We start from the raw sequence: 24,940 nt of genomic DNA, 5'->3' as shown, positions 1-24,940 counted from the left end.
CCATGTGCTTGCTATCCCCGTTCAACCTCAGACTCCCTGCCCTCTGATTGTTTGTTATACCTGTCTGTTGCTTCTTGTCTTCATTTAAAGCTTAAACTCTTTAATGGTCTCTTATTATGTGTTTGTGCATTATCGATCCTGACTTGGGCCCCTAGGTGTTACCGCAATGCAAATAAGAAATAACAACCATAATTAATAATGTACACTCTGGAATATCATGTTTCAGCAATTAGCTATGTGAGTGTTTCTTCTTAAAACTACTTTGTTTTGCAATTGATTCTTGAAAGAATGTGGCCTACCCAGCACTACATGCAAGGCAGCAATATGTTTTGTGGGGCCGTGCAAAGGATCTGTGCTTCAGACTTGTCTAGACCACGATTTTTTAAACCCATAATACCCAGTGAGTGCAGCTTCACAGATGGAAGCAAGGGTGAAGGCTGCAGTGTAGACAGGGCTTAGATGCAGTGTAACTGCTCCAGAGTGTCACCTGTTGGGAGTTACAGGTCCAGAAATCCCAGCGTCCTCACAGCCAATGCGTGGTATTCTGACCCTGTTGAAATCAATGGGAATTTTTCCATGAATTTACATAAGACCAGGATTTCACCCAGTATGTCCATAGGCTTGTGCTTAGAGAGAGTTTTTATTTTAGAATAAGGAACTTTATACCTCCTGTGGAATGAAAGGTGGGCTTTTCAGTGCTAAGCCAGAAGATAACGCGCATAGATTCCAAGCCCAGAAAGGACCATTGTGATAATCTAGTCTGCTCCTGTAGAACACAGGCCGTAGAACTCCCCCAAACTAATCCCTACGGCAGATCTTTTATGAAAACATTCAATCTTGATTTAAAAATTGCCAGTGATGGAGAATCCACCACAGCCCTTGGTAAATTGCTCCAATAGTTAGTTACCCCTCACTCAGACCAGGAAAGAAAGCTATTCTGTATGTAGCTTGTGGCAGTTTGTAAGCAATCCAACACGTTGGGCCAGGTTCCTATTAGTTACCCGACTATAACTCCAGAGTAATGCCATTACCTTAGCAGAACTATTCTGGATTTACATAGTGGTAAACTGAGATCAGAATCAGGCTCCAACTTCTCTCACTTTTACATCTACCCAATGAGTATAAATCTAGATTGGATTTGTGATTCTTTAAAAGATTTGGTTTATTATGTGCCGAGCACAGGCAATGCGCTCAGTGCTGTACAAACAGAAAAAGGAAGGTCTCTGCACCTTACAATCTAAAGCAGATATAGACCAAACAAACCATGCATTGAAAGCCAAAACATCAAGCAATGCACTTTTCACACACACACACACACACACACACACACACACACACACACACACACACAAAATGCTTGATGATTTAATGTTGCTAGGTCTTGCAGATGCTGTGTGTTTTAAGGGAGCTGTTATGTTTCACAGCCTACAAAGAGAGAAATTAAATAAAAACATAGGATACTCCTGCTGGAAGGTTGCAACCTAACACTACTTTATTCCTTACAATTCAGAACAGACAAGAAACCCAAAACAGAGAAATAAAACCTGCTGCTCCCTAAAACAAAAAGGCACAACTTGCTTTAAGCTGTCTCTTTTCAAACTGACTCTGATCACACCCACTATGCTACAGAGTCCCCTAGGCTGCAAGCATGACTGAGGAACACCCCATCCCCTCTGTCTTAAAGCAATAGCTTGGAATTCTAGCACAGTCCTCAATACATCACAGATTTTGAAAATTTGAAAGATTTGAAAGAGGAGGAGTGGCTGATTGGTATCACAGGAGAGAAAGGGCATTACATTTGTAAGCAGCAGCCTTCAGGAAGATGGAAAGACCAGGCTTTGAATCTACAGTTCATCTGAATCCTTTTTCATGGCATAGATTATTTTCCTTTCCTTTTATTAACAAGAACATTATTGGTTTGGGAGCACATTCTCCTGTTGATGGTGTACATTTCATGGGAGTTACTTGTCTGCAATTGTGAGGAGAATGCTATAGTGGCCAAAGTTATGATCCCCAAATCACTCATTCATCCGGAAGACCCTAACCCTGCCTTCTTTACACACCATGCTAGTGGGAGTTTGGGGTGCACAATCCATGCAGGAGCAGACTTTTCTGGAAAACTGATCCAGCTGTCATCTCACTCTGAAGCCACATGTTATGGGGGAAGAGAATTAGGAAACCAAACATTGAAAAGTTGTATTGTCCTGCTCAGAATAAGGCATTTCCAGCACCCCTAATGTATCTGTGAAGCCTGGACATTTGTATAGTAGTTGAGGGCATGCGCCTGGACACTTTGTGTGGAAAGTCTGTTTCTGATGGAAGGCTACAGTTCGTTAGATGGGACTATTTTGTACTCTCTGCATCTCCTTTACAATGTCATTGTGTAGCCGCTATTTCGGAATACACTGGCTGCATTAGATACAGGGTTCAGTCACAGCTTTGCCACAAGGCCAGAGTAAGGGGCAGCATGCTGTTACATTGCTTCAGGAGCAGCCTGGGAGGAAACCTGTGACTGAGAGAATTATGCTCTCCCTCTGGATCCACTCCCTCTGGAGGGAGAGAATAAACTGCAAGGTCTATACAGCGTGCCACGTGCATTCAACAGCACAGCTACGCCCTCCCCATTCCATTCCCCCTCCCACCTGCATGGGGCCGGGGACGTAGTGGCTTTACAGAGCCTGCTTCCCTTTGTCTTTACCTGCACTAGCGAAGTTCCTCTCATCCTTCCCAAAGTCAGCTCTGCAAAGTCTCCTCTGATGTCCCATGTGAACCAGTACCTGTGGCCAATCTGAGCATAGCTATGAGCACCAAATTCAGACCAGCTGTAAACAGGTGCAACTCCCACAGAAGGTTCTGAGCCAAATTTAGTGGTGGTATAACTGACACATCAGACATAGTGGGTGCAGGAAACAAGTGCAAGTAGTAAAGGAATGTAAATGCATCAAGTCAGTGGGTGTGTCAAATGAGTGTCATTTACACACCAAAGGGGCATAGCAGGAAAAGCAACATACAGAGAAGTGTAAGCTACAATGATGAGAGCCGGGTAGGTGGGAAATCATGGGAACTGGAGGGCTCAGCTCCTCTGAACATGAGGCCACTTTTAATCATGCGCCTAAATGTGGATTCAGGAGCCAAAGGTTAGGCATCCAGTTTGGGATGTTTGGCCTGTAATGGTAGAGAATCTCTCATTCTAAATGACTGACAAAACACCTTGACCATAATCTGCCATCACTGAAGGGTTATTTGTAGTGCCATTTTTCACCCTGAACTCGTGTTGGCCTTGGTGCTCAATTGGCAGTCAATGAAGAGTGTCACTTCAGAAGCTGGCTGCACATTCTGACTGCGGAGTAGATCATGAGGCTGTTCTGAGTGAATAGCCCCAAGAGGGGAAAGAATTTCTTTTTCATAAGGTTAACAGAAATAAAATGAGACAGAACTTACACTTATGATTAAATTGAGTGTCAATTACAGGCTGATTCTCCTGTACCTCACCTTGTGCAAATGTCATAACATGTCAAAAGGCAGCATAGAAAATCCCCTGGAAGCCACAATTCCAAGCCTCAGTTTGTTCAAAAGTATTTTCCTAACACGACTATCAACATCAGTGAATTTTACAATGGGAATGCCATAGTGATCTCATATCACCTCCTGTCATGATCTGTTAGACCAGGGATCGGCAACCTTTGGCATGCGGTCCATCAGGGAAATCTGCTGGCGGACCAGGACAGTTTGTTTACCTACAGCGTCCACAGGTTCAGCCGATGGCAGCTCCCACTGGCCGCGGTTCACTGTTCCAGGCCAATGGGGGCTGCGGGAAGCGGTGCGGCTGAGGGATGTGTTGGCCGCCACTTCCCGCAGCCCCCATTGGCCTGGAACAGGGAACCCCAGCCAGTGGGAGCTGCAATCAGCCGAACCTGCAGACCCTGCAGGTAAACAAACCATCCTGGCCTGCCAGCGGCTTTCCCTGACGGGCCGCGTGCCAAAGGTTGCCAATCCGTGTGATAGACTATTGGGGGCAGTCATTGCTCTGTCACCGACATGATTTTTCCTTTCATTTTTAAAGTGCAATTAATGCTTATGAAAGATGCCAGGTGAACAGAACTGGGAAGCGAACGCTTATCGTTAGCTACCAAACTGGCGGGGCAGCAGCAGTGTGAGGTTCCCCACAGTGACCCATCCAATCACTTCTTCTGGCTTGGAGGCACCAATTCAAAGGGAGAGAATCTCACGTCCATGCAGTCCTTAGCCTCTCTGCTTATGCTATCACTAAGGGGGTCTGATTGTGATGCTGGTTTTTGTAATGTGGAGATCTGCCTACTGGGAACTGGACTGAGTCAGCCCTCTCATTTCACGAGGAAGAGACACCAGGTGGTAACAAGTCTCTGTCACTAACAGCCTGGTTTGGATTGGAACAAGTGAACTAGAGGTGAAAGGTTCTATAACCAATGACTATTCCACTACCTTCATTTTTCATCTGAAGTCACATTAAGTCAGGTGCTTGCCATGCGACACGCGAATCTGACAGAGCATAGCACTATTATACATCAACCTGGTGCTATTAGTTTGGAATGGCTAATATCAGCTTCACATCAATCACTTTCAGCCTTTTAGGAGTGAGCAACTTATAAGAAACATCATCTGCTCCCCACCCCACTCCCCCACCCCGCCTGCCTACAGTATTTGCACTGCAGATGTGACGAGTGGCAATGTAGCTTTGAATCCAGCGTTATAAGAATGATTGATTATCACATGTAGTTTTGTTTCTCAAATATTTTTTTCTTAGGCATTCAGGATAATGTTTTGGTTTTTAGCCAGCCACCACCAGGGCAGGGGGTTGTTTATGTAGTGTGGCCATGGTTTCTGCCAGTGCCGGTGCTAGCCTATGGGGGCCCTAAGTCGGAATATTTTTGCCTTCCCCCCACCCCCACATACACAACACATACTAATAATTAATAGGGGGTCCCCTTGAGCTGCTCGGGGCCCTAAGCCATTGCTTAGTCTGCTTATGCCTAGCACTGGCTCTGTTCTGACTGATGAACTATGAGCCAGATTCTGCCATCCTTACTCAAGTTGAATAGCAGCTTACTGGGCTACTGGTCCCATTCATTTCCTGGTACTACTCAGCCTGAGTGCGAATGGCAGAATCTATTCCAGCCATGCTACTCCCTTTGCAAATGCCATCATTGTAGATCAGGCTCTGTTCTGTGTGGGGTAAGTGGACAATGATGAGCCACTGAAGGGATTATTTTGGCGCTTCATAGCATGAGGAATCCATATAGTGCCAGCATGTTATGTCATTGTTATAAGTGAAAAGATTACTTTCCTATGGAACTGCAATGCAGCCCAATCCCATTCAGCCATATGCTCCAGGAAATACAGTGAAAGCTTGGCACACACAGGATTTTGGTGAAACCGGGAAATCGATGCATGGTACATGTTGCTGTTCTTGTGCTTCTGTTAAGTCGGCATTTTGATGGAATGAGGTGGCACATACTGTACTCTATAAATACCTTAGTGTATATATCCTTGCTACAGTCAGTTATTATTGGTTTTGGAAACTCATTTACAAGATTATTGTCCAGGATCAGAAAATACATAAAAGCATTTAATGAGAAATTGACTTTACCCACATAAAGCCTATGAAGTGTAGGAGGGACGCTGGGTGTGATGAAGACTACCCTGTCAACCCTTAGCCAGCGAATGGAGCTGAAATGCAGCTGCTACTCCAGTCTGTGAACTGGATAAGTGACCTCAGCCCCTTCATGCCACATCGACAAATAGGGTGACCAGATAGCAAATGTGAAAAATCGGGACAGGGGGTGGGGGGTAATAGGAGCCTATATAAGTAAAAGCCCCAAATATCAGGACTGTCCGTATAAAATCGGGACATCTGGTCATGCTACCTACAAAGAGCCAATTGACCAACTACTACTCCCACTTACAGCAGTGTGAATCCTCAATCACTCCGTTGCCATCAATGGAATAACTCCAAATTTACGCTGGTGTAAGTAGGAGCAAAGCTTGGCCTGCTGAATTTGTGTACTCCTGTGTCTTATGAACCTTCCTCTGACCAGCTACTAACCCCTCCTTCTGCATCTATGCAGCAGGGTCAGTACAGAGACCCCGCTCTGTTATGTGCAATGCAGAGACCAATCCCTCTCCCCACCTCCGTGGCTACTTCTGCTGTTGCTCCCCTTGAACTCATCATAAGAATTCCTCATACTTAGTGAAGAGGGATTGTGCAAGGCCCTGTACACCTGGGTGAATTTCACATTGAAGGTGAAATTCCCATAATAAAACACCATAGGACATCGTGCAAAGCAGCAATGCTTTTCATGGTTTCTGTTCTCCAGTTTGGAATCTAGATGGTCTTTATTTTAAAACTGCGTGTGCCTTTTAGCCTCTGTGTGCCAATGAATGTAACCCATGTGGTGACTTGAGGGCAGTTATTCTTGACTTACCCCGACAGAAGAGAGAGGAGACTCTGCTATTGCGTCTAGTCATATTAATCCACTGACATCATGCAGTTGTCACCTTTCAGTCCTGCCCTTGAGGTATTATTCACTTGTGCCCACAGTCAGCTGCCAAATGTTAATGGCTACATAAAGGCCTGGTGGGAATTGCTGATATATTTATTTAAGCCTATATCATGTACAATGTTTTAAATGTCTGAGAACCCAGAACCATGAGGCCCTATTCATAGCTAGCCCCTGTGCCTATTCTTAGCATTGCTACCCTCATCTTCCCTTCTTCATAACCCATACTGTTTGTTACAACCATTTGTTGCCTCATGAATTAGACTGTGAGGCGTTGGGGCAGAGATCATGTCTTCCTGCGTGTACAAGGCCTAGCACAACGGGGCCCTGCTCCTTCTTGGGGCACTATCACAGCCAGAGTGTGAGCACTCAGACTGAGTGGATGGAGTTGGAGTCAGGGGCCCAGAACCAGAGCTGAGGGTCAGAACCAGAGCCCAGGAACCAGAGCCAAGCACCAGACCGGAGCTGGAACCAAAGGCCAGGAATCAGAAACAAGGCAAAGGAGCAGAGTCTGTCACAGCCTCTGGCTGGGGATCCACCCAGCTGCACAGACAACTTCCTGGTGTCCCCGCCAGGTTTAATTAGTACGCCTGGACCAATCAAGGACCCCAGGACCACTGCCAGTCAGGTCCTTTATGGGTAGCCTGTCCTATAGTTCTTGGGCCCACAAGGCTCACAGCCTGTCTATCACTGCACTGCCAGAGTTATCAAGGGGTGGCTTGAATGCAGCAGTTGCCAAAGGACTAGCAAACCCAGGTTCTAGCCCTCTCGAGCCTCACAGGTGCCACCGCATTAGTACTACTACTAAGTCCCACAGCCACATCACTCTGTGTTCTGATTGCATTAGGTTTCACATGTGAAGTGAGCGTAGGCTTAAGTAAATACTTGAACGAGTGATCGCCAAAGAACTCCCAGGTGTACTGGAGGAAGTTGTGCTGGTGAAACAGAAGGTGTCAATTTCCCCCCTGAGTCAATCTTGACCCAATACCCCGTGCAATGTTAAGCGGCATTGGCCTTCTGGAGATACCATGTTTTGGATGAAGTTCTGACCACATGTGGTCATTGATATTCCAAAGGCACCTTTAATAAAATCTGGAGCGTTAACCCCAGTAGCCACTTTCAAACCTGCCAGCTGTGTTTGGCTTCCTGAAATTCCCCCTCCACTTTCAACTGCATATTTAATTTGTTTACTCTTGTTGTCTTATGTTGTATTGTGCTATCAAACGACTGCTGTGTTCCACCCCGGGGTGGCTGCATTTAAATGAGGGGCAAGAGACAATTCCTCACTTCACCCAATGGCTGGAGTGGCCGCTGCCGATCTTTCTCCTCCCCAGTGAAGGAATAGGAGGATCTGTGAACAGTGAATCTTCCAGATTTAAAGTCATAGAATCATAGGACTGGAAGGGACCATGAGAGGTCATCTAGTCCAGTCCCCTGCACTCATGGCAGGACTAAGTATTATCTAGACCATCCCTGACAAGTGTTTGTCTAACCTGCTCTTAAAAATCTCCAATGATGGAGAGTCCACAACCTCCCTAGGCAATTTATTCCAGTGCTTAACCACCCTGACAGTTAGGAAGTTTTTCCTAATGTCCAACCTAAACCTCCCTTGCTGCAATTTAAGCCCATTGCTTCTTGTCCTATCCTCAGATGTTAAGAAAAACATTTTTTCTCCCTCCTCCTTGTAACAACCTTTTATGTATTTGAAAACTGTTATCATGTCCTCCCTTAGTCTTCTCTTCTCCAGACTAAATAAACCCAATTTTTTCAATCTTCCCTCATAGGTCGTGTTTTCTTTAATCATTTTTGTCGCTCTTCTCTGGACTTTCTCCAATTTGTCCACATCCTTCCTGAAATGTGGTGCCCAGAACTGGACAAAATACTCCAGTTGAGGCCTAATCAGCGCAGAGTAAAGTGGAAGAATTACTTCTCATGTCTTGCTTACAACACTCCTGCTAATACATCCCAGAATGATGTTCACTTTTTTTGCAACAGCGTTACACTGTTGACTCATATATCTAACTTGTGGTCCACTGTGACCCCCAGATCTATTTCCGTAGTACTCCTTCCTAAGCAGTCATTTCCCATTTTGTATGTGTGCAACTGACTGTTCCTTCCTAAATGGAGTACTTTGCATTTGTTCTTATTGAATTTGCCCTTACACTTTCCCAGTCCTGGCCATGCCAATGCTCTGGAAAAATATCTATGGAGCGGAGATCTGTACTGTGCAAGGGATGTTCGCATCCTGTATTGTGCTGCCTATATCAGGCACTAGCAAAACAATACCAGTTCCCCTGCAAAAGGCCTCTCACTGGCTGCAAAGGAGGAGGAGGGATTGCTCCTCTCTTTGTAAACACGTTGTGAGCCTTGCACAGAACATGGTATAGCAATCAAAGTAGTTGTCTGGTCCAGTGGAAAGGGCACTGGAGTGGGAGTTGGGAGACAGGATTCTATCCCTGGCTCTGCCATTGGCCTGCTGGCTGACTGGGGGCAAGTTTCTTCATGTCTCTGGGCCTCTGTCCTCATCTGTCAAATGAGGATAATGATTCTCACCTTCCTTTGAAAAGCCCTTTGAGCATTGTAGATGAAGAACACTGTATAAGAGCTAAGGAATATTATTGCTATCTAAATTATTATGGAAATCTTGTCCTCAAAGTGACACAGGAGATACTGAATAAACAGAAGCACAGAAATTTCAAACCCTCAAAGGGCACGAAAAACACAGTGTTTTCTCTTTCTAGTGTTGTGGCTTGTTAAATCTTGTCCTGTCATGCACTAGGAACAGTGCTCATGGTTTTAGCGTATGCTCAAAATAAATGGCTTTTATGGTTATCAGTAGCTTCAGCTTGGCTTCAGTGTTTAATTACCTGCAAAGGCCATTTATTGCCTCATATATTCCTCTACCATGAACATTATCCCTTAAATGCTAAATAAAATATTACATTCACATTCAAAGGGGGAATGAAGGCACTGTGCAAGCCACCCAACCACAGCCAAATCTAATGTAAAACATTTGCTTAATCTTTAAGTTGTTTGGGTTTGGTTTTTTTTTTTTTTGGGTGGGTGGGGGGGCGGATTGACCACAGTGCTTGAATTGGGGCAGAGAGGGAAAGTATTTGTATTCTCAGGCTCTTTTCTTTCTTTTCACAACCAGCAGCTCTGAAAAGAGGGGGTGTGACATTACCCGCCGCACAACCTCCCTCCCCTTTCAAGAACCGATTGACTGAATTTCAGTGAGGGGGTGTTATGTTACAATGATAAGTCATTTGTAACCCTTCATTCTGATGGAATAGAAATTGACCTTTATACACAGTCTTGCTTTCTGGACATAAAATTTAAGATGGTGACTCGGTGAAAGAGCAGCAAGAGCTGCAAATTTTGAGTAATTTGTTACTTGTGAACTTGTCTCTCAAAAATGCCAAGGAGGGAGAGGAATGCTTGAGGGTGGTACCTGGGGATAAAGTAGGAGTAATAGGTGAAGTTAAGTAACAGAAAATTAAAATACAGTATCAAGAGAAGTTTCCCTATAGAGTGATCTGTTAGGTTGTTGATAGTCTCCCATTGCAGGCAGTAGAAGTCCCATTGTTTGCAACCTTTAAAACTAAACTGGACAAAACCCTAGTAAAGGTATAACAGGGAATAAATCCATCTTTGGCAGGGAGAGGGAGAGGGTGATCCAGTAGGTTAAATTCACCCCTGGTGTAGATCCACTGAAAACTACGGGTTTCAGAGTAACAGCCGTGTTAGTCTGTATTCGCAAAAAGAAAAGGAGTACTTGTGGCACCTTAGAGACTAACCACTACCTTCCGATGAAGTGAACTGAAAACTATGTAGTTCCACCGAGGAGGAACTTGACCCAGAAGATATTTTTGATCTCTAACATCTATGATTGTATGTTTGGTAACTCAGTGATGGATTGAGAAGGCGTCCGAAAATTCTGCTATGATGTTATCAGTATTCAGACATGAATAAATGGCTTCTCTTACTTAACTCAGGAATGACCAACACTTTGAGCTATATTTGAAATTGAAACTCATGTGCATGCCCAGTAATGGAGTTGCTCCCACTTCCTTGGAACTCTGTGTCAAATGATGTGAACAAACCTCCCTCCAGCAGTCAACCCAAGAAGAAACATTTCTCATTCTCCTCTGGATTACTGCATCCATGCTCACTCTGAAAACAAACCACCCCCTATGAATAAGACCCGTCACACGTTGAAGGCTGGAGCCTTGTTGATCTCTCTCCTTCTACCAAGTGCCACTAAAAACAACTGAGAGGGAACATGAGTGACTTGCATTATTGAACAAACAGTTCTTTCAGAGCAATGGCTTGCAGTGACCTGGTTCCAGTGCAAGACGATTTACAGCAGAATCAAAATGTTGCTGATGTTGAGATTAGGGCAAAGGAGCCAAATATGGAATGGGGCTTTCAAAAGGAATCTAGATAAAGCTGTTTTTGATAACACATAATTCAAAGTGTGTCAACAAAGAATTTGGATGAAATGATTAGAGTAAGTGCCCACAGTGTGATGGATGAGATAGCATCCACTATGAACAAAAATACGCATGAGACAAGCATTTTAATTCATGTCTTACATGTCCAGACGTGCAGAATGAGGGTAAAATATACCTAGAGTTCTAGTAAGATGTAGAATATCATGCTTATGGTTATATTTGTTTTAACTTGCTAGGATTTTTAAGATTTTCTTGGAATTTTTTTTCATTCTTTTGAAGCAGTTTGAATGTAAAATATCAGCAAGTGCTTTATTTTCAAATGAGTTAAATGAAAGTTAAATATGAATCTCCTATTCCTAAAACAGTGTGTAAAATATTTCATGTTGGTTAACAATGTGATACAAAATGCCCGTATTGCAAGATGTCAGATCAACAGATGTGCTTAAAAATCCCACAGGCAACAGTCCACCATTATCACAAATATCATTTACCCAAGTGACATTTACATTAGTCAGTAACTTATAAAATTATTCATGGCCAACAGGGGAAGAAGGTCTTCTCAAACTTTTACCTCATGCCAGTTTGTGCCATGCTATATAGGGTTATTAATGTGTTGTGTGCAGTGTGATCGTGAACTTAGTGATACTGTGGAGAAAGGCTATGAAATTAAATTAAATGCACTTAGTGATACTATGGAGAAAGGCTATGAAATTGAATTTTCCATTGTTCATGTACAGGAAGCCCACGTATGCCCACAAGTGTAATACCAACAGACTCCGGTCGTCGGCAGGCAGGATCAAACCTGGGGCTTCCGGAGTTTAGTGCATGAGCCTCTACTGCATGAGCTAAAAGCCATACGGCTGTTAAGCAGACTCATTAATCTCTCTCTCTTTAAATTATCTCGGCGCCACTAGATGGGTCAGAACATCACACCCAGGAGGTGTGTGGGTTACACACGCATTATGTGAATTTGATGCGTATGAAAGGAAAAGACTAATAGAACTGACTAGAGTGAAGTACAGTGCATAATGGCACTGTGCAAACTCCTCCTCACAGCTATACCTATGTAACTCGGCACTCAGGTGAAACACTTCTGCTATTCTAGTTTTGAACCTTTTCTGATCAGAGACTAGTCAGGTGCACTGAATGTTGTGGTTTGGTGATAAGGACCAAGAACATGGGAGCATTCAATGGAATTGAAAGGTAGCAAATATAATATTGGAAAGAGGAAATACTTTTTCACTCATCATGTTATTAGACTGCAGAACTCATTGCCACAGGACACTGTTGAGGCCAAGATTTTTTGGGGGTGGGGGGGAAGGAATTGGGCATTTATCTGGAAGAAGGCTATCAAGAGTTATAATAGTGAATGCTTTAAAAAAAGTTTTGGGTAGAAAATAAAAACTCATGATTCAGGCTTTAAATCAATGTCTAACTATTAGAATCATAGAATATCAGGGTTGGAAGGGACCTCAGGAGGTCATCTAGTCGAATCCCCTGCTCAAAGCAGGACCAATCCCCAACTAAATCATCCCAGCTAGGGCTTTGTCAAGCCTGACCTTAAAAACCTCTAAGGAAGGAGATTCTACCACCACCCTAGGTAACCCATTCCAGTGCTTCACCACCCTCCTAGTGAAAAAGTTTTCCCTAATAGCCAACCTAAACCTCCCCCACTGCAACTTGAGACCATTACTCCTTGTTCTGTCATCTGCCACTACTGAAAACAGTCTAGATCCATCCTCTTTGGAACCCCCTTTCAGGTAGTTGAAAGCAGCTATCAAATCCCCCCTCACCCTTCTCTTCTGCAGACTAAATAATCCCAGTTCCCTCAGCCTCTCCTCATAAGTCATGTGCTCCAGCCCCCTAATCATTTTTGTTGCCCTTCGCTGGACTCTTTCTAATTAGGTATTAGGGTGAGACCTTCATAGGGGTAAGATTATCCCACATCTTCCTACTGTGGGGTTCTTGAACCTTTCTTAGACATTTGAAGACATTTCTCAGATTATTGAAGACAGGATACTAGACTAGATGACCCTTGGGTCTGATCATTTGGCAGCTCCTATGTTCCTAAGAGCAGATTTCCATTAAGGCAGAATTTGAACTTGTGAAAGGTGGAGGAATTGCCCAAAAAATGTTTAAAGATGAAAGGTCATTTTCATTGCCCAGGTTCCCAAAAGGAATGATATTTGTTTATGCAAAATTCTTCATGAATAACATGTTTACAGTTTTTCCTCCCCCCACTGTTTTGCCCTTTTTTTTATCTCCGTCCCCTGCTTTTTCAATTCTTTTCTGTTTCCATTTGCCTCTTACAAAAGACAGGGGGAAAGGGGAAGGAAAACCAAAAAAGAAAACACTGCTACATTTCCATTTACCAGTTACTGCAAAATAAACAGATCATTTTTTTAAGAAGCCATTTTTCCACAAAATTTTTTTAAGAAGCCATTTTTCCACAAAATTTTCAACCAGCTGTAGTGCAAGGTGAGTGCTTTAACCCATGCTGCTACCCAGACTCTGGGTAGTATACATTTATTAGTAGCCATTATTTTATATCACCCAAAAGTTTGCTACGTGCTCATATGGATGTCATAGAAACACAGAGCCTGCCTCAATTAGACTAAATACAGGAGAAATCATTCTTTAGCAGTTCGTCTCTACAGCAGTGCCATGATTTCAATATGCATAATAAATATAGGCACAAATGGATGGGGTTTAATTATATTTCCCTGGTCCTGCCTATGGTTTGATTGTTTTAAAATGAGTCTGATCACATATTCCTGTTGATGACGCAACAATTGCCATCCCATCATTAGAAAAATTCAGATGTGGCTGCGATGAAATGCTGTCATCATGTGCCACATTCTTGCTGCTCACTGGCTGTTTGTGGTTGCCTCAGTGATGCTTTGACTCCTTAGGGAAGCATCTCTGTGTCCCTCTCTTCCGGTAGTAGTGAGTTGCTTAGCTCTGCTGCCATAAAGCAGATGTGGCTCCTTTAAAGGTTTTATTGCCTGACTAAGCCAAGACAGCCACGGCATGGTGTGGAAAAGGTACTGTAATGTTAAATTGCTTCTTTTGATCTGGCTTGTGTTGGATTGTTGAGGGATATTGGAGTAACTTGTGAGCGGATGCTTTGTTTATAACCAGAGTCACAGATGGTGCTGCTGCCCGCAAGACTAGCACTTTACTGTAAAGAGCACCTCTACATATTGGTACTGGAGATAAGGGCATGACAGTTATTTCTTGACAAGCAGTGCCTAGTGTATATATGTGCGTAATACGATGGTGTTGAGACTCTGGAAATGCCTCTGAGTGGGTGACATCATATTTTCATGGAGTTGTATGTCTGGAGTGGGGATGGAGCTAAAAGGAGTGGTGGTGGTGTCATCATGATGTAAATCAGATAATTCAGAGCTGAAAACCCCCAATTCATTATCCTCCTCAGCTAATCGTATCAAATATTAAACTACTGCGGAGACAAGGTATAAAGAAGTATTTTGACCAGACAGAAATGTGTGAGACTGTGTTTGATAGACACAGAAAATGTTCTTTTCTGATCCTTTTGGAGTCCAGGTTAAAATGATGGTTGTCAGCTCACAGCTAATGCATGCCTGGTTGGTAAATATTAGTTAAATCTTCCTCTGTCTCTTTTTTTCAACAGGTTAGATTAGAATGAAATGATGGTATATAAAAGTGGACCTTACTGCACCTCTTTATTTGATCTTCCTGTACTCCCCTATTCTCTTTTTTTGCATGTAAAGTTTGAGAGGCAGTGTCTTCATTCCTTGTTAATTGGAACTCATCGGATGAAAATGCAACATGTTTTCACAGTGATACCCTATGTTGTACAGAAAGCTTCCAGTTAGTTAATACAGATGTCACTGTTTCCACATCCATTCCATCTCCCCAATGCATGAACACAATATGGGAGTTTCCTGGGGAAACAGTGCTTAAAGATCCAGCATAGTGGATCTCCTCTCTCTTGCCAAGCCTTATAACCCTAATGTGAGAAAGAAACAAGCAGTGGCTGTTATGGGAAAGCTGTATAGATTAGGTTCCGTTTTGGCTAGGCAGCACCTCTTACGATTTCAATTAAAAAAAAAAAAAAGAGAGAGGAAGAGAGAGAGAGAGAGAATGCATTCCCAGCAATGAACAGAGCATTTAGCTAGCTAGAGACTATCCACATTAAACACAGGAATCAGGAATTTTCTGGGTCAGATCTTGAGTCTCTTTAGTTTCCTTCTGAAAGTTAGTGAGGAAACTCTGGCTCTGCAAACAGGATGGCAGGGTTTGTTCCAAGTTTTGTTGCTTCTCCTCTGGACTTTATTCATGAATACTAAGGACCAAATTCAGCCTTGGCGTAAGCAGGGGCAACTCAGTTGATGACTTCGTTGATATTACAGTCACTTAGGCTGAATTACATACGAAGTGCTTTCCTAATGTATTGAAATATCAAATACCAGGCTTCCACCAGTGTAATATGTGACCTTGGCAATGGACAGTCCACTCAGAGGGAACTGTGGCAGTGCACAGTAACCACAACCCCTGCTCGGATAGGAGGCCTGTAAGCAGATAGCCTAGCCCCAGAAGTGGGTGATGCTGGCTGGGGAAGGGGTGTGGCCAGGAATCTGATTCAACAAATCCCCTACGTTGCCTCCAGCCCTTTCACAGAATCCCAACTGCAAGTTAAAGGTGCTGTCCCCAGCCAATCAAGCTGGGGAGGGTGGTGATGTAGACACCCCTTGCCATTCAACAGGGTGAATCCATTTCTGCTATAGGGGCTGAATCAAGCCCAGTGAGTATAAAATACAAAGGAATTAAGCTGCTTAGGGAGCCTTTGAAAGAGACCTTGAGACTCTGGTTGGCTCCTCTCAAAATGTCTGGCAATGAGAAAAGCCTAGTAGATTAACCAAAGTCATGGCTAGGAAAGGAGCGGACAGGACTGAGGAAGACATGATATCATGCGGCTTAAAATAGTGAGTTCACATCTGGTCAACCCATTATAAGAAAAAATATTGTAGCACTTTAAAAGGTACAGGAAAGGGCCATAGGGTTGAGCCCACGACTAAATGATATGAGCAATGGGAGACAGGCTAAAAAGAGTGAGAGAGAGAGAGAGAGAAAGAAATCTATATTAGCTAGAAAAAATGTTAATGGGGAATTTAATGGGAGGAAATAAAATGACAAACCAGTATAGACGGTGGAACAAGAGGTTATGAAGAGACAGTAAAGAAAATCAGAGTCAGAACAGAAGTTACAGAACAGTTTTCCATACGGAGATAAAAACAAACAAACACCAGACCCTGACAGTTGTTGTCCTGGGAAGTTCCCAGTGTGTTGAAGAGGAAGTCTCTTGTTTAGGGAACTAGTATCTATGTCACCAATTAGCCTCTATGGGGATTTTCTCTAATTATCCTCTGTCCTATGTGCACATGCGATACAGCATGAAACGTACCAGACTGAAGGCCCTGGAGCTCTTTGGCAGGCAGGAACTTATTGTGTAGCCTATAACACTGACAGGGGTGGGGGGCTTCCTTTTGAGATGCTGTCTTGGGAATTTTTGGCAGATGTTCCTATATGGGGCGAGGCAATTTGTAGCTGAATAACTGGCGTTGTGGCAACAGAGAGGCAGCTCGAGATATACTAGTCTAGACACAACTCATTACATCGAGTGCAAGGTAGTTGTCAGATTTGCTTGCTGTGGTCTCTTTGCTGAAGGATGTGTCTTTTGCATAATGTCTGCAGCATATAATCCAGAGCTATGACAGTTGTGTTTTGTTGACCGGAGTGGAGGGCTTTCTGAGCTGTGCTACAGGGATGGGGATTCATTATTATCAATAATAGTTTAAAAAATGGTACCAGGCAATAAATGTAGGTAGCATGTTAGAAATATATGTCCTGATCCTTCAGACTGATCCATGCAGATGGACCCCCTGACACAGCACAGAGCCCTGCTGATGTCAGCAGGGATCTGCCTGCGTGACACAGTTGTCTGCCTGCGTGGATCAGGACATTAGATTAAGACGCTGTTGTGATGCGTGACATATAAATGTACACACGGGGAAGTAAATAGATCCCTTCCCCCTTATAGGAATTTATAATCTAAGGCCTCAATCCTGCAAACAGGCTCAAGATGAACTTTATACATGTGAGTCATCCCAGCATGGAAATATTCCTAGGAGTGAGTTTAAGCATGTACATTTTCAGGATCCGGACCTTAAATAGACAAGACAAAGAAAGGCACAAAAGTTCAGGAAAGGGAGAGTGCAGAGAGATTTACAGGTGAGAAGAATAAAATAGGAAAGCTTCTGGGAGGAAATGTGGTTTAAGGGGGATTTGCAGGAGGAGAGAAAGGGCACTTGGCAGGAAAGAAGAGGGAGATTGTTCCAGGCATAGGAAGGCAGCATTAAAGACCGTACAAAGTCGAGATGAGGGAAAGAGGTGAAGGAAGCAGTAAGAAGAGGTGATAAAGGGGAGCCTAGGGAGAGAGATGGGGGAAGAGGATATAAGGCCAGGGATTTATAGATATAGATAGTTATGGAGGACTTGAGTTTTAGGACAAACCAATGTGGTAAGAGAGAAAAGCCATGGAAGGATTTAAGGAGGGAGGTGATGTGGGTGGAGTAGTAGGAGAAAAAGATGACTTAAGGAGGTTTTGAACAGTCTGCAATGGGCAGAAGCAGGCAGGCTGCAGAGGATAACGTTTGAGTAATAAGGAGAGGGGAAGCAAGGTGTGGACAAGGGGCAGGAGGGACGAAAGTGCAGTTTTTGATTAAACTAAAAAAAGAAGAAATAGGAAACGGATCTGCCTGGAGGAGAAGGGCTGTCCATCCTGTATGTTCTCTGTTCATGCTTTGCTTGTTAAATGTGTAGTTTAATGAGGGGGTTCAGCTGAACCTGAACGGAATTTCGGGGCAGAAAAGAAAAGGCCCTTGTCTATTCTAAGGGCTTTCTCTCTGACACATTTAAAGGCTTGCTCCAAACCATGGAGGTGGTAGCACTTCCTGAATAAAAGTTCTAAGAATCTTGTATAATAGAAAGTGTTAAGCAACCTACGTTTAAGGGGTTGCTACCAGCTCCCCCTATATACACTGTACACACAGTACCATCCATCCTATGTATTCAGGCCACTGTCCTTCCCAAACCAAACCCCTACTACTCCATCCCCTCCAACCTCTCCCTGTCGCGGTCTTGTCTCTTCCCCACGTCTGGCTAGTTGTCCCAGTCCTATTCTCCACTCCTCAGGCTTCTTATCCCAGTTTCCTTGCCCAGCAAGTCCTAATCTTTCCCCTTCAGGTTCCCAGTCCAAGTCTCAGTCTCCCCGCACTCTCCATCTCCTTGCCAGCCAGTCCCAGTACCCCTTCCTGGCTCCTTCTCGGATCTGCCTCTCCCCTTTCCACAGCTTTCAGTCATCCTCCCCCACCCTTGTTTCTCCCGGTCCCAGTTTTCCTCCCTGGTCTTCTCAGCTAATCTCAGTCTCTGTTCCCCACTACTCCGTCCATGGCTCCTTGTCACAGTCCCTTAGCCCAGCTGGTCCCAGTACTGCTCCTGCTCCCTGGTTCCTCATCAGATCTGCCTTGCCTCTCTCCCCATGCTGGTTCCCTGTCTTCTTGTGCAATCAGTAACAGTTTCCCAGTTTCCCCCTCCCTCATCTGACCTCAGTGTCCCCCCTGCCAACTGGCTCTCAGTCTTCCCCCATTTCCCTCCCTACCTCTCAGTTCCACCCTTCCCTTCACTTGCTCCCAGTCTCCAGTTCCTTGCCCAACCAGTCCCATTTCCTCCCTGGCCCTCCGGTTCCCAGTCACAGCTTCACTCTCCCCAGTGCCAGTCCCAGCAATCTCCTTATTGCAATCTCCTCCTCTCTTCCCATCTGGCTCTTGTGCCTTCCTCCCCTTTGGTGCCTGGGCCTAGCAAGGGGGTCACTGAGAGAGACAGGTTCCCTTCTCTCATTTCCAGTGCTTGGGCCCATCCTGTGGATGGACCATGCTCAATCACTCCATGGGGATGGCGCACTCACGGTCTGGTCATACAGACAAGCTGCAAGCAGCTGGAGCATGCTCAGTATGCATGGAATCTTTGGTGATCTTAGCTACAAATCTCTAAGTCTCTACTGAGTGTTTGTGCACTGTGATTTTTTCAAACGCTTTATAATTTAGCCAATGCAGGGAGATTTTCATAGGAACAGCAAAAGGCACATCCCTAACATGAAGTTCACTCCCTTGACAAATTTCAAGTCCATGCTCCAAAGCATGGGAGACACAGATAAAAGTTTGCCAGAATGTTTTCAATATTGAAATACAATGTATTTTTCTCTAGCCTTGTTCTTGGAAGTAGCTGTACTGGTTTGACTGAAACTTTCCAAGCTATTTCAGTCTGAGGCAGACACATGGCATGGAAAATTTCAACCCAAACAGTTTAACTTTGGCAATGTTATAAGTAACTGAAAACAGGGCCTTATAATGGAAATTGTCAGGCAACCTTTACAATAGATGGTGGTATCGGTCTTGCCTATCGTATATGCAAAGTGCCATGCACACCTATAGGACTACATAGATAATAATATAAACTGATGGCTACATGGTAAGAGGAAAGGACATTCTGTTTGGGTTTGGATAGTTATTATTTCAGAAAGCAACAACTGTACAAAACTGGGAAGGGACGCAACAGGGCAAAAACTTGTAAGTGGTTATGTTGCCTGTATTCATGTTTGCACCTGAAATGTATTTGGAAAGTTCAATTATCTCTCTCTGTTGGTAATCAAACTTGGGAGTGCTCATGAATTATCTAGTTTTTCTTTCCCTTGGGGAATATCAGGCCTGATGTCTGTCTGAAGCCGATTATATTTCCTGATTAATTTTTGTAATTGCAGCCAGAACATTTTGGTTTATTATCTTTACTCTTTCTCATTGGCTGACAGGAGTTTTTACCCAATAAATTGCATGCCCATTTGTCTTCCTTTTCCTTCTGACCTTCATGCTTTAAGTGCAAGGGAATAAGAGAATGATGGATGCATAACCCGCATACTCTGTTATTCATGTAGCACCATTAGGCAAATGAGACCTGTGCCTCATCCCGTCAGGACCATGCTTCCCCCACCCTCCTTTCAAATTTAACAGTAAATGCCCCCTGATTCTGAAGAAATAATTACTCCAAAACAAAACTAACACAGCTGAATCAGACTGAGCCACACTCAACCCTGCTGTAACTCCAATGACTTAGGTGGAGTTACACCTGTTGTTGTTATTTAGTACCGGAGGTATGAATTTGTCTTATTACCCATTGTCACTTCTTAAAACACAAAGGATGCAGTCAGTTGTCTGTACGGCTGTTGCAGCAGCAATTACTTTTGAAGTTCCCAACAGCATAACTGTTACTCTGCCCATGCTGCAGTTCAGCACAGGCATCCCATTGAGGGCTCTGGCCGGTGGATTCCAGTTGGCTATGTGTGATATTGCAAAGAGAGTTAAACTAATTGTACAAAACAACTTTTTAAACAAGATGTTCAATGGCTGACCAGAAATGATCTACATTTCATTGATCTATATTTCTCTTCACTGGCTTCCCGCCAAGCAGAAACTATCGTACCTGAAGATTACCTGGTTGACCCTATGAACATGAAGCGCTACAGTGTTGATCCTTCTGATTCTGCCTTTAATTGCATGAGCTCCCTGTATACCATGAGACAAAGCTCTGGAGATGGACGTCTCGCTGGAGGCTCCCCTTCCTCTTGCAGCCACCGTTCCGGTCCAATGTCCTCCGGGGGACCATCATCTACTGGTTTGAGGCATCAGACATCCAGCCCAACTAGAAATGGAACCTATCTTGAAGGAAACAGAAGTGGTAACATAATATATCTATATGATTCCATCTTGATATTAACCATGTGTGTTATTTTGTTCTCCTGTGGCTCCATCGCACAGTCCTTACTCACCGCAAACCCTGTTCGATGTTAGGTGAGTTTCATGTAAGAGCTACAGAATAATAACCCCAGTGGTCAAATCATAAACACTGTGAGTTAGAGAAAGCAATAGCAAACTATGGAGAAGGAGAAATAAATGATGAAAACGTTGTCCAGTAGAAAACATGAATGTTTTCTGGTACTCTTACTATTCAATTTAAATCTGTTATATGTAGTGCATATGACAGAACTGGAGTAATTGGTTTTATGGCTGTAAATATTTATCTGAATATCAAATTATTCATTCCCCAAATTCGACACAGTTCATTATTTATATAGCTCCATAAGTGTACATGGTGCTGTGCAATGCAGATCCCAACAGCCAGCTGGCAAAATAAAGGCATGATTCTTATAATTAATTATCTCAACAAAAGGGATTATTTCCTAGCTGTACTTCATAGCCCACTATCACTCTTCACCTACGACTTATGTCAAATTTCATCACAAAAAGTTTGTTGAGAAACATGTAATCTTTATAAACCCAGGCTGCTTACTGCTCATTGCTCCATTATCCTTTAAGGGCTCGCTTCTGCTCCCATTAAAGTTAATAAGAGTTTTTCTACTGAATTCAATAGATGTTGGTTGGGCCCTATGTATTTAATGATTTTTCCCCTTCTAATTTTTTGTTCCAGTATTTTACATGGGCTTAATCTTATATAGCCTGATCCTTGGCCCCATTAACACTGCTTTGTACTGCTCTGGTTATACAAAAGAGCCTTTAAAACAGTTCAGATGGCAATTGGAGTATTCTCTCAGTGAAGAATTCTCTGACTGCATAGGGCCAAGGTCGGGGTATGGATGGGTTAAAGAGGCAGCCAGCCTGGAGTAAAGTAGAGGAGCCCTGTGGGACCAGATAGAGACCTATCCAGAAGCCAGATGGCCACAGAATCAGGGGAGAATGGAGGAAGGAGTCACAAAAATGGCTTACTGCTACCTTTCAATACATCCCTTCTGAGCTGTGCTGATTGCAGGGTAGGATCTCAGTCATGGTGCAGTAATTACTAGAATTGTTCTTCTTTCCTTTTTTTGGAAATCAGAATTAATTTACTTTTTCCCAGCCTTTTAGTATCCATGATTTTTCAAAAATAATTGTCAATGTTTCATTGTTAACTAATTCTCTTACTCTAGAATCCATGTCTTTGTTCACTTTTTCCAAGTATTCTGTTAGCTTCTCTTTATCGTTAGAGTGATTTTAACAGTGTCTTCCTTCCTTTCTAATTATTCAAACTCCATTTATATATTTTTCATCTAAAAGACAGATTTAACAAAGGAATTCAGTGTCTCAGCCATTTTAAGTCATTAATTCCTTTCCCTTCCTCCTTTATTAATGGGACCTTCTGTCATTCTAGTATTTCTTTTCCCCTTGATATATTTGCAGAAGCCTTTCTTATTTCTCTTCAAATCCCTGCCCTTGTCTAGCATTAACTTATGACAGCAAAAAAAGCATATTTCCCTTGTGTCATAAATATAAAGGGAAGGGTAACCACCTTTCTGTATACAGTGCTATAAAATCCCTCCTGGCCAGAGGCAAAACCTTTTCACCTGTAAAGGGTTAAGAAGCTACGGTAACCTCCCTGGCACCTGACCCAAATGACCAATGAGAGGACAAGATACTTTCAAATCTGGAGTGGCGGGGAAACAAAGGGTTTGTCTGTCTGTGTGATGCTTTTGCCGGGAACAGATCAGGAAGGCAGCCTCAGAACTTCTGTTAAGTTAGTAAGTAATCTAGCTAGAAATACATTAGATTTCCTTTTGTTTAATGGCTGGTAAAATAAGCTGTGCTGGATGGAATGTATATTCCTGTTTTTGTGTCTTTTTGTAACTTAAGGTTTTGCCTAGAGAGATTCTCTATGTTTTGAATCTGATTACCCTGTAAGGTATTTAGCATCCTGATTTTACAGAGGTGATTCTTTTACCTTTTCTTTAATTAAAATTCTTCTTTTAAGAACCTGATTGCTTTTTCATTGTTCTTAAGATCCAAGGGTTTGAGTCTGTGTTCACCTGTACAAATTGGTGAGGATTCTTATCAAGCCTTCTCCAGGAAAGGGGGTGTAGGGTTTGGGGGGATATTTTGGGGGAAGACGTCTCCAAGTGGGCTCTTTCCCTGTTCTTTGTTTAAAACGCTTGGTGGTGGCAGCATATGGTTCAAGGACAAGGCAAAGTTTGTACCTTGAGGAAGTTTTTAACATAAGCTGGTAAGAATAAGTTTAGGGTGTCTTTCATGCAGGTCCCCACATCTGTACCCCAGGGTTCAGAGTGGAGAAGGAACCGTGACACCTTACAAGCCTTAACTGGCTATGAGCATTGCTGTGTGGTTGCCTCCCCAATTACAGTTTTCAGTAAAATATTATATTAACATCAGATCTTTGAATAATCCTTCATGAATCCACACTGATCTTTAACGCATTTCCTGCATTTTGCACACTGAATTGCATTGAACTGTAGGCCATTCCTCTTAACTGTAGTGTCTTTTTGGATTTAACAGTCACCTTTCAAAATGGCGCTGTGACAGACTGACAACCTTCTGTAATATCCCGAACAAACCTTATGGAATTAAGATAAACTTTATTGAATTAAGTGAACTCTTATTGAATGAAGGTTAATACCTTTGGGGTACATTAAAAGTGCAGTTGTGTATGTGGTGTTGTGGCTTTGTATGTACGTTCTCTAGTAGGGAGAGGAGCTGCTACTGTATTTGCTCCGTTATCAAACCTTTGAAGCCCCCTCGTCCCCCAGAGAGGTATGCATGCACTACATGTGTGCAGTCTCTTTTATTGTTTTTCATGTGTTTTCTCTGTAGTGCTTTCCTCTTCAGAATATAATAGGCTTGCATAGAAAGAACTGTGTGGTACTTATAACTGTAGCAATCACCCTGGTTAACCATCCCTGAAGAGAAAGCAAGCAGGTGTCCTCAGGCAGCCTCTCCCTGTTGGGAATAACACAGTGAAGGCAGGGAGCTGTGCAGCCTGGAAATACCCTGGTCAGAAGGGAGAGAGATGTGGGTTTCCACCCAGAGAGGCAATGGCTGGGGAGCTGGAAGCCTGATACCAGGTGCCATTGCTGGACCAATGACGGGAAATACAGCTGCAGTTGCCCTGAACTGTGACAGGTGCTTTTTCAAATGTCCTTGTATTTCACCTCCACATCTCTTTAAGCCTTGACCCTGGTCTTCTCATAGGCTATGTCTACACTGCAACTGGCCTGCAATCGAAGGTGTGGTTGCAGCTTAGGTAGGTATACCCACACTAGCTTTAATCTGGTTAGCAGCCCTCACTTCAGCACAGGCTAGCAACATGAATATGTACCCAGGATTCGCACCTTGCTGAAGCCCATGCCACTGTGTCTTCATTGTTATTTTAGCTGTGCTAGCTAAATGAAAGCGAGTACGGGTATGCCTAATGGGGCTTCCCGTTCCGTTCAGTGGCAGTGTAGACATAGACGCAAACGCTATCATGTTCTGCAATATTGTTTCAAAAACGACTGTGTCACTGTCGCATTCTGGTCAATCAGGGTCCACTCGAGTACCCATTTAAGTGAACCTCTCCATTGACTTCAATTGGTGTCAGAATGTTTTTTTCTGTAGTATCTTTGCCATTCAGAGACTCTCTTCTCAAACGCCTAAAGTTCTCTTGCGCCCAGCCCAAGTTTATGCACCTAAAGTGTCTTTCCAGCATCCCATCTGTTCCCATTGGGTTCTATCTAGCTGCATTTTGTCCAGGATCTGAACAACACCAGTGACTGCCCAGGAAGCAGTTTATTACAATTTTCACAAAACCGATTGCCTTTGAAACTTCCTAGACATTTCCCAAGACTTAGAGTCAGCTCTTCTGTAGCAGGTTAGGAAACAAAGCTGGGGAGGGGAGAGGAGAAATGTTTTAAAAGGTAGCTTGGGCCCAGGCACTAGAGCCATTTGGCTGTTTTTGAGGTGAGTTGGCAGAACTTCAGGCTGCCACACAAAACACAAGGCGATAATGAGTCTCTGCCAAAACCGTTTAATA

General features: G+C 43.4%; 1 protein-coding gene across 9 annotated transcripts in view; it reads left to right on the top strand.

Annotated features, from left to right (window-relative positions):
- SCML4 (Scm polycomb group protein like 4) overlaps window positions 1-24,940 on the top strand; it is a 110,241-nt gene that overhangs the window by 66,602 nt on the left and 18,699 nt on the right. For 6 of the 9 annotated variants that reach the window (XM_027819900.3, XM_037894582.2, XM_037894580.2 and 3 more), the window contains one exon: window positions 20,558-20,824. The exons of the other annotated variants lie outside the window; for them this stretch is intronic. In XM_027819900.3, coding sequence (XP_027675701.2) covers window positions 20,558-20,824 — 267 coding nt within the window. The remainder of the gene's footprint in view (window positions 1-20,557; window positions 20,825-24,940) is intronic. 9 annotated transcript variants of the gene reach the window in all.

The sequence above is a fragment of the Chelonia mydas genome, chromosome 3 (genome assembly GCF_015237465.2).
Source record: "Chelonia mydas isolate rCheMyd1 chromosome 3, rCheMyd1.pri.v2, whole genome shotgun sequence".
Classification (NCBI taxonomy): Eukaryota; Metazoa; Chordata; order Testudines; family Cheloniidae; genus Chelonia; species Chelonia mydas.
This window is presented reverse-complemented; position numbering and strand designations above follow the sequence as displayed.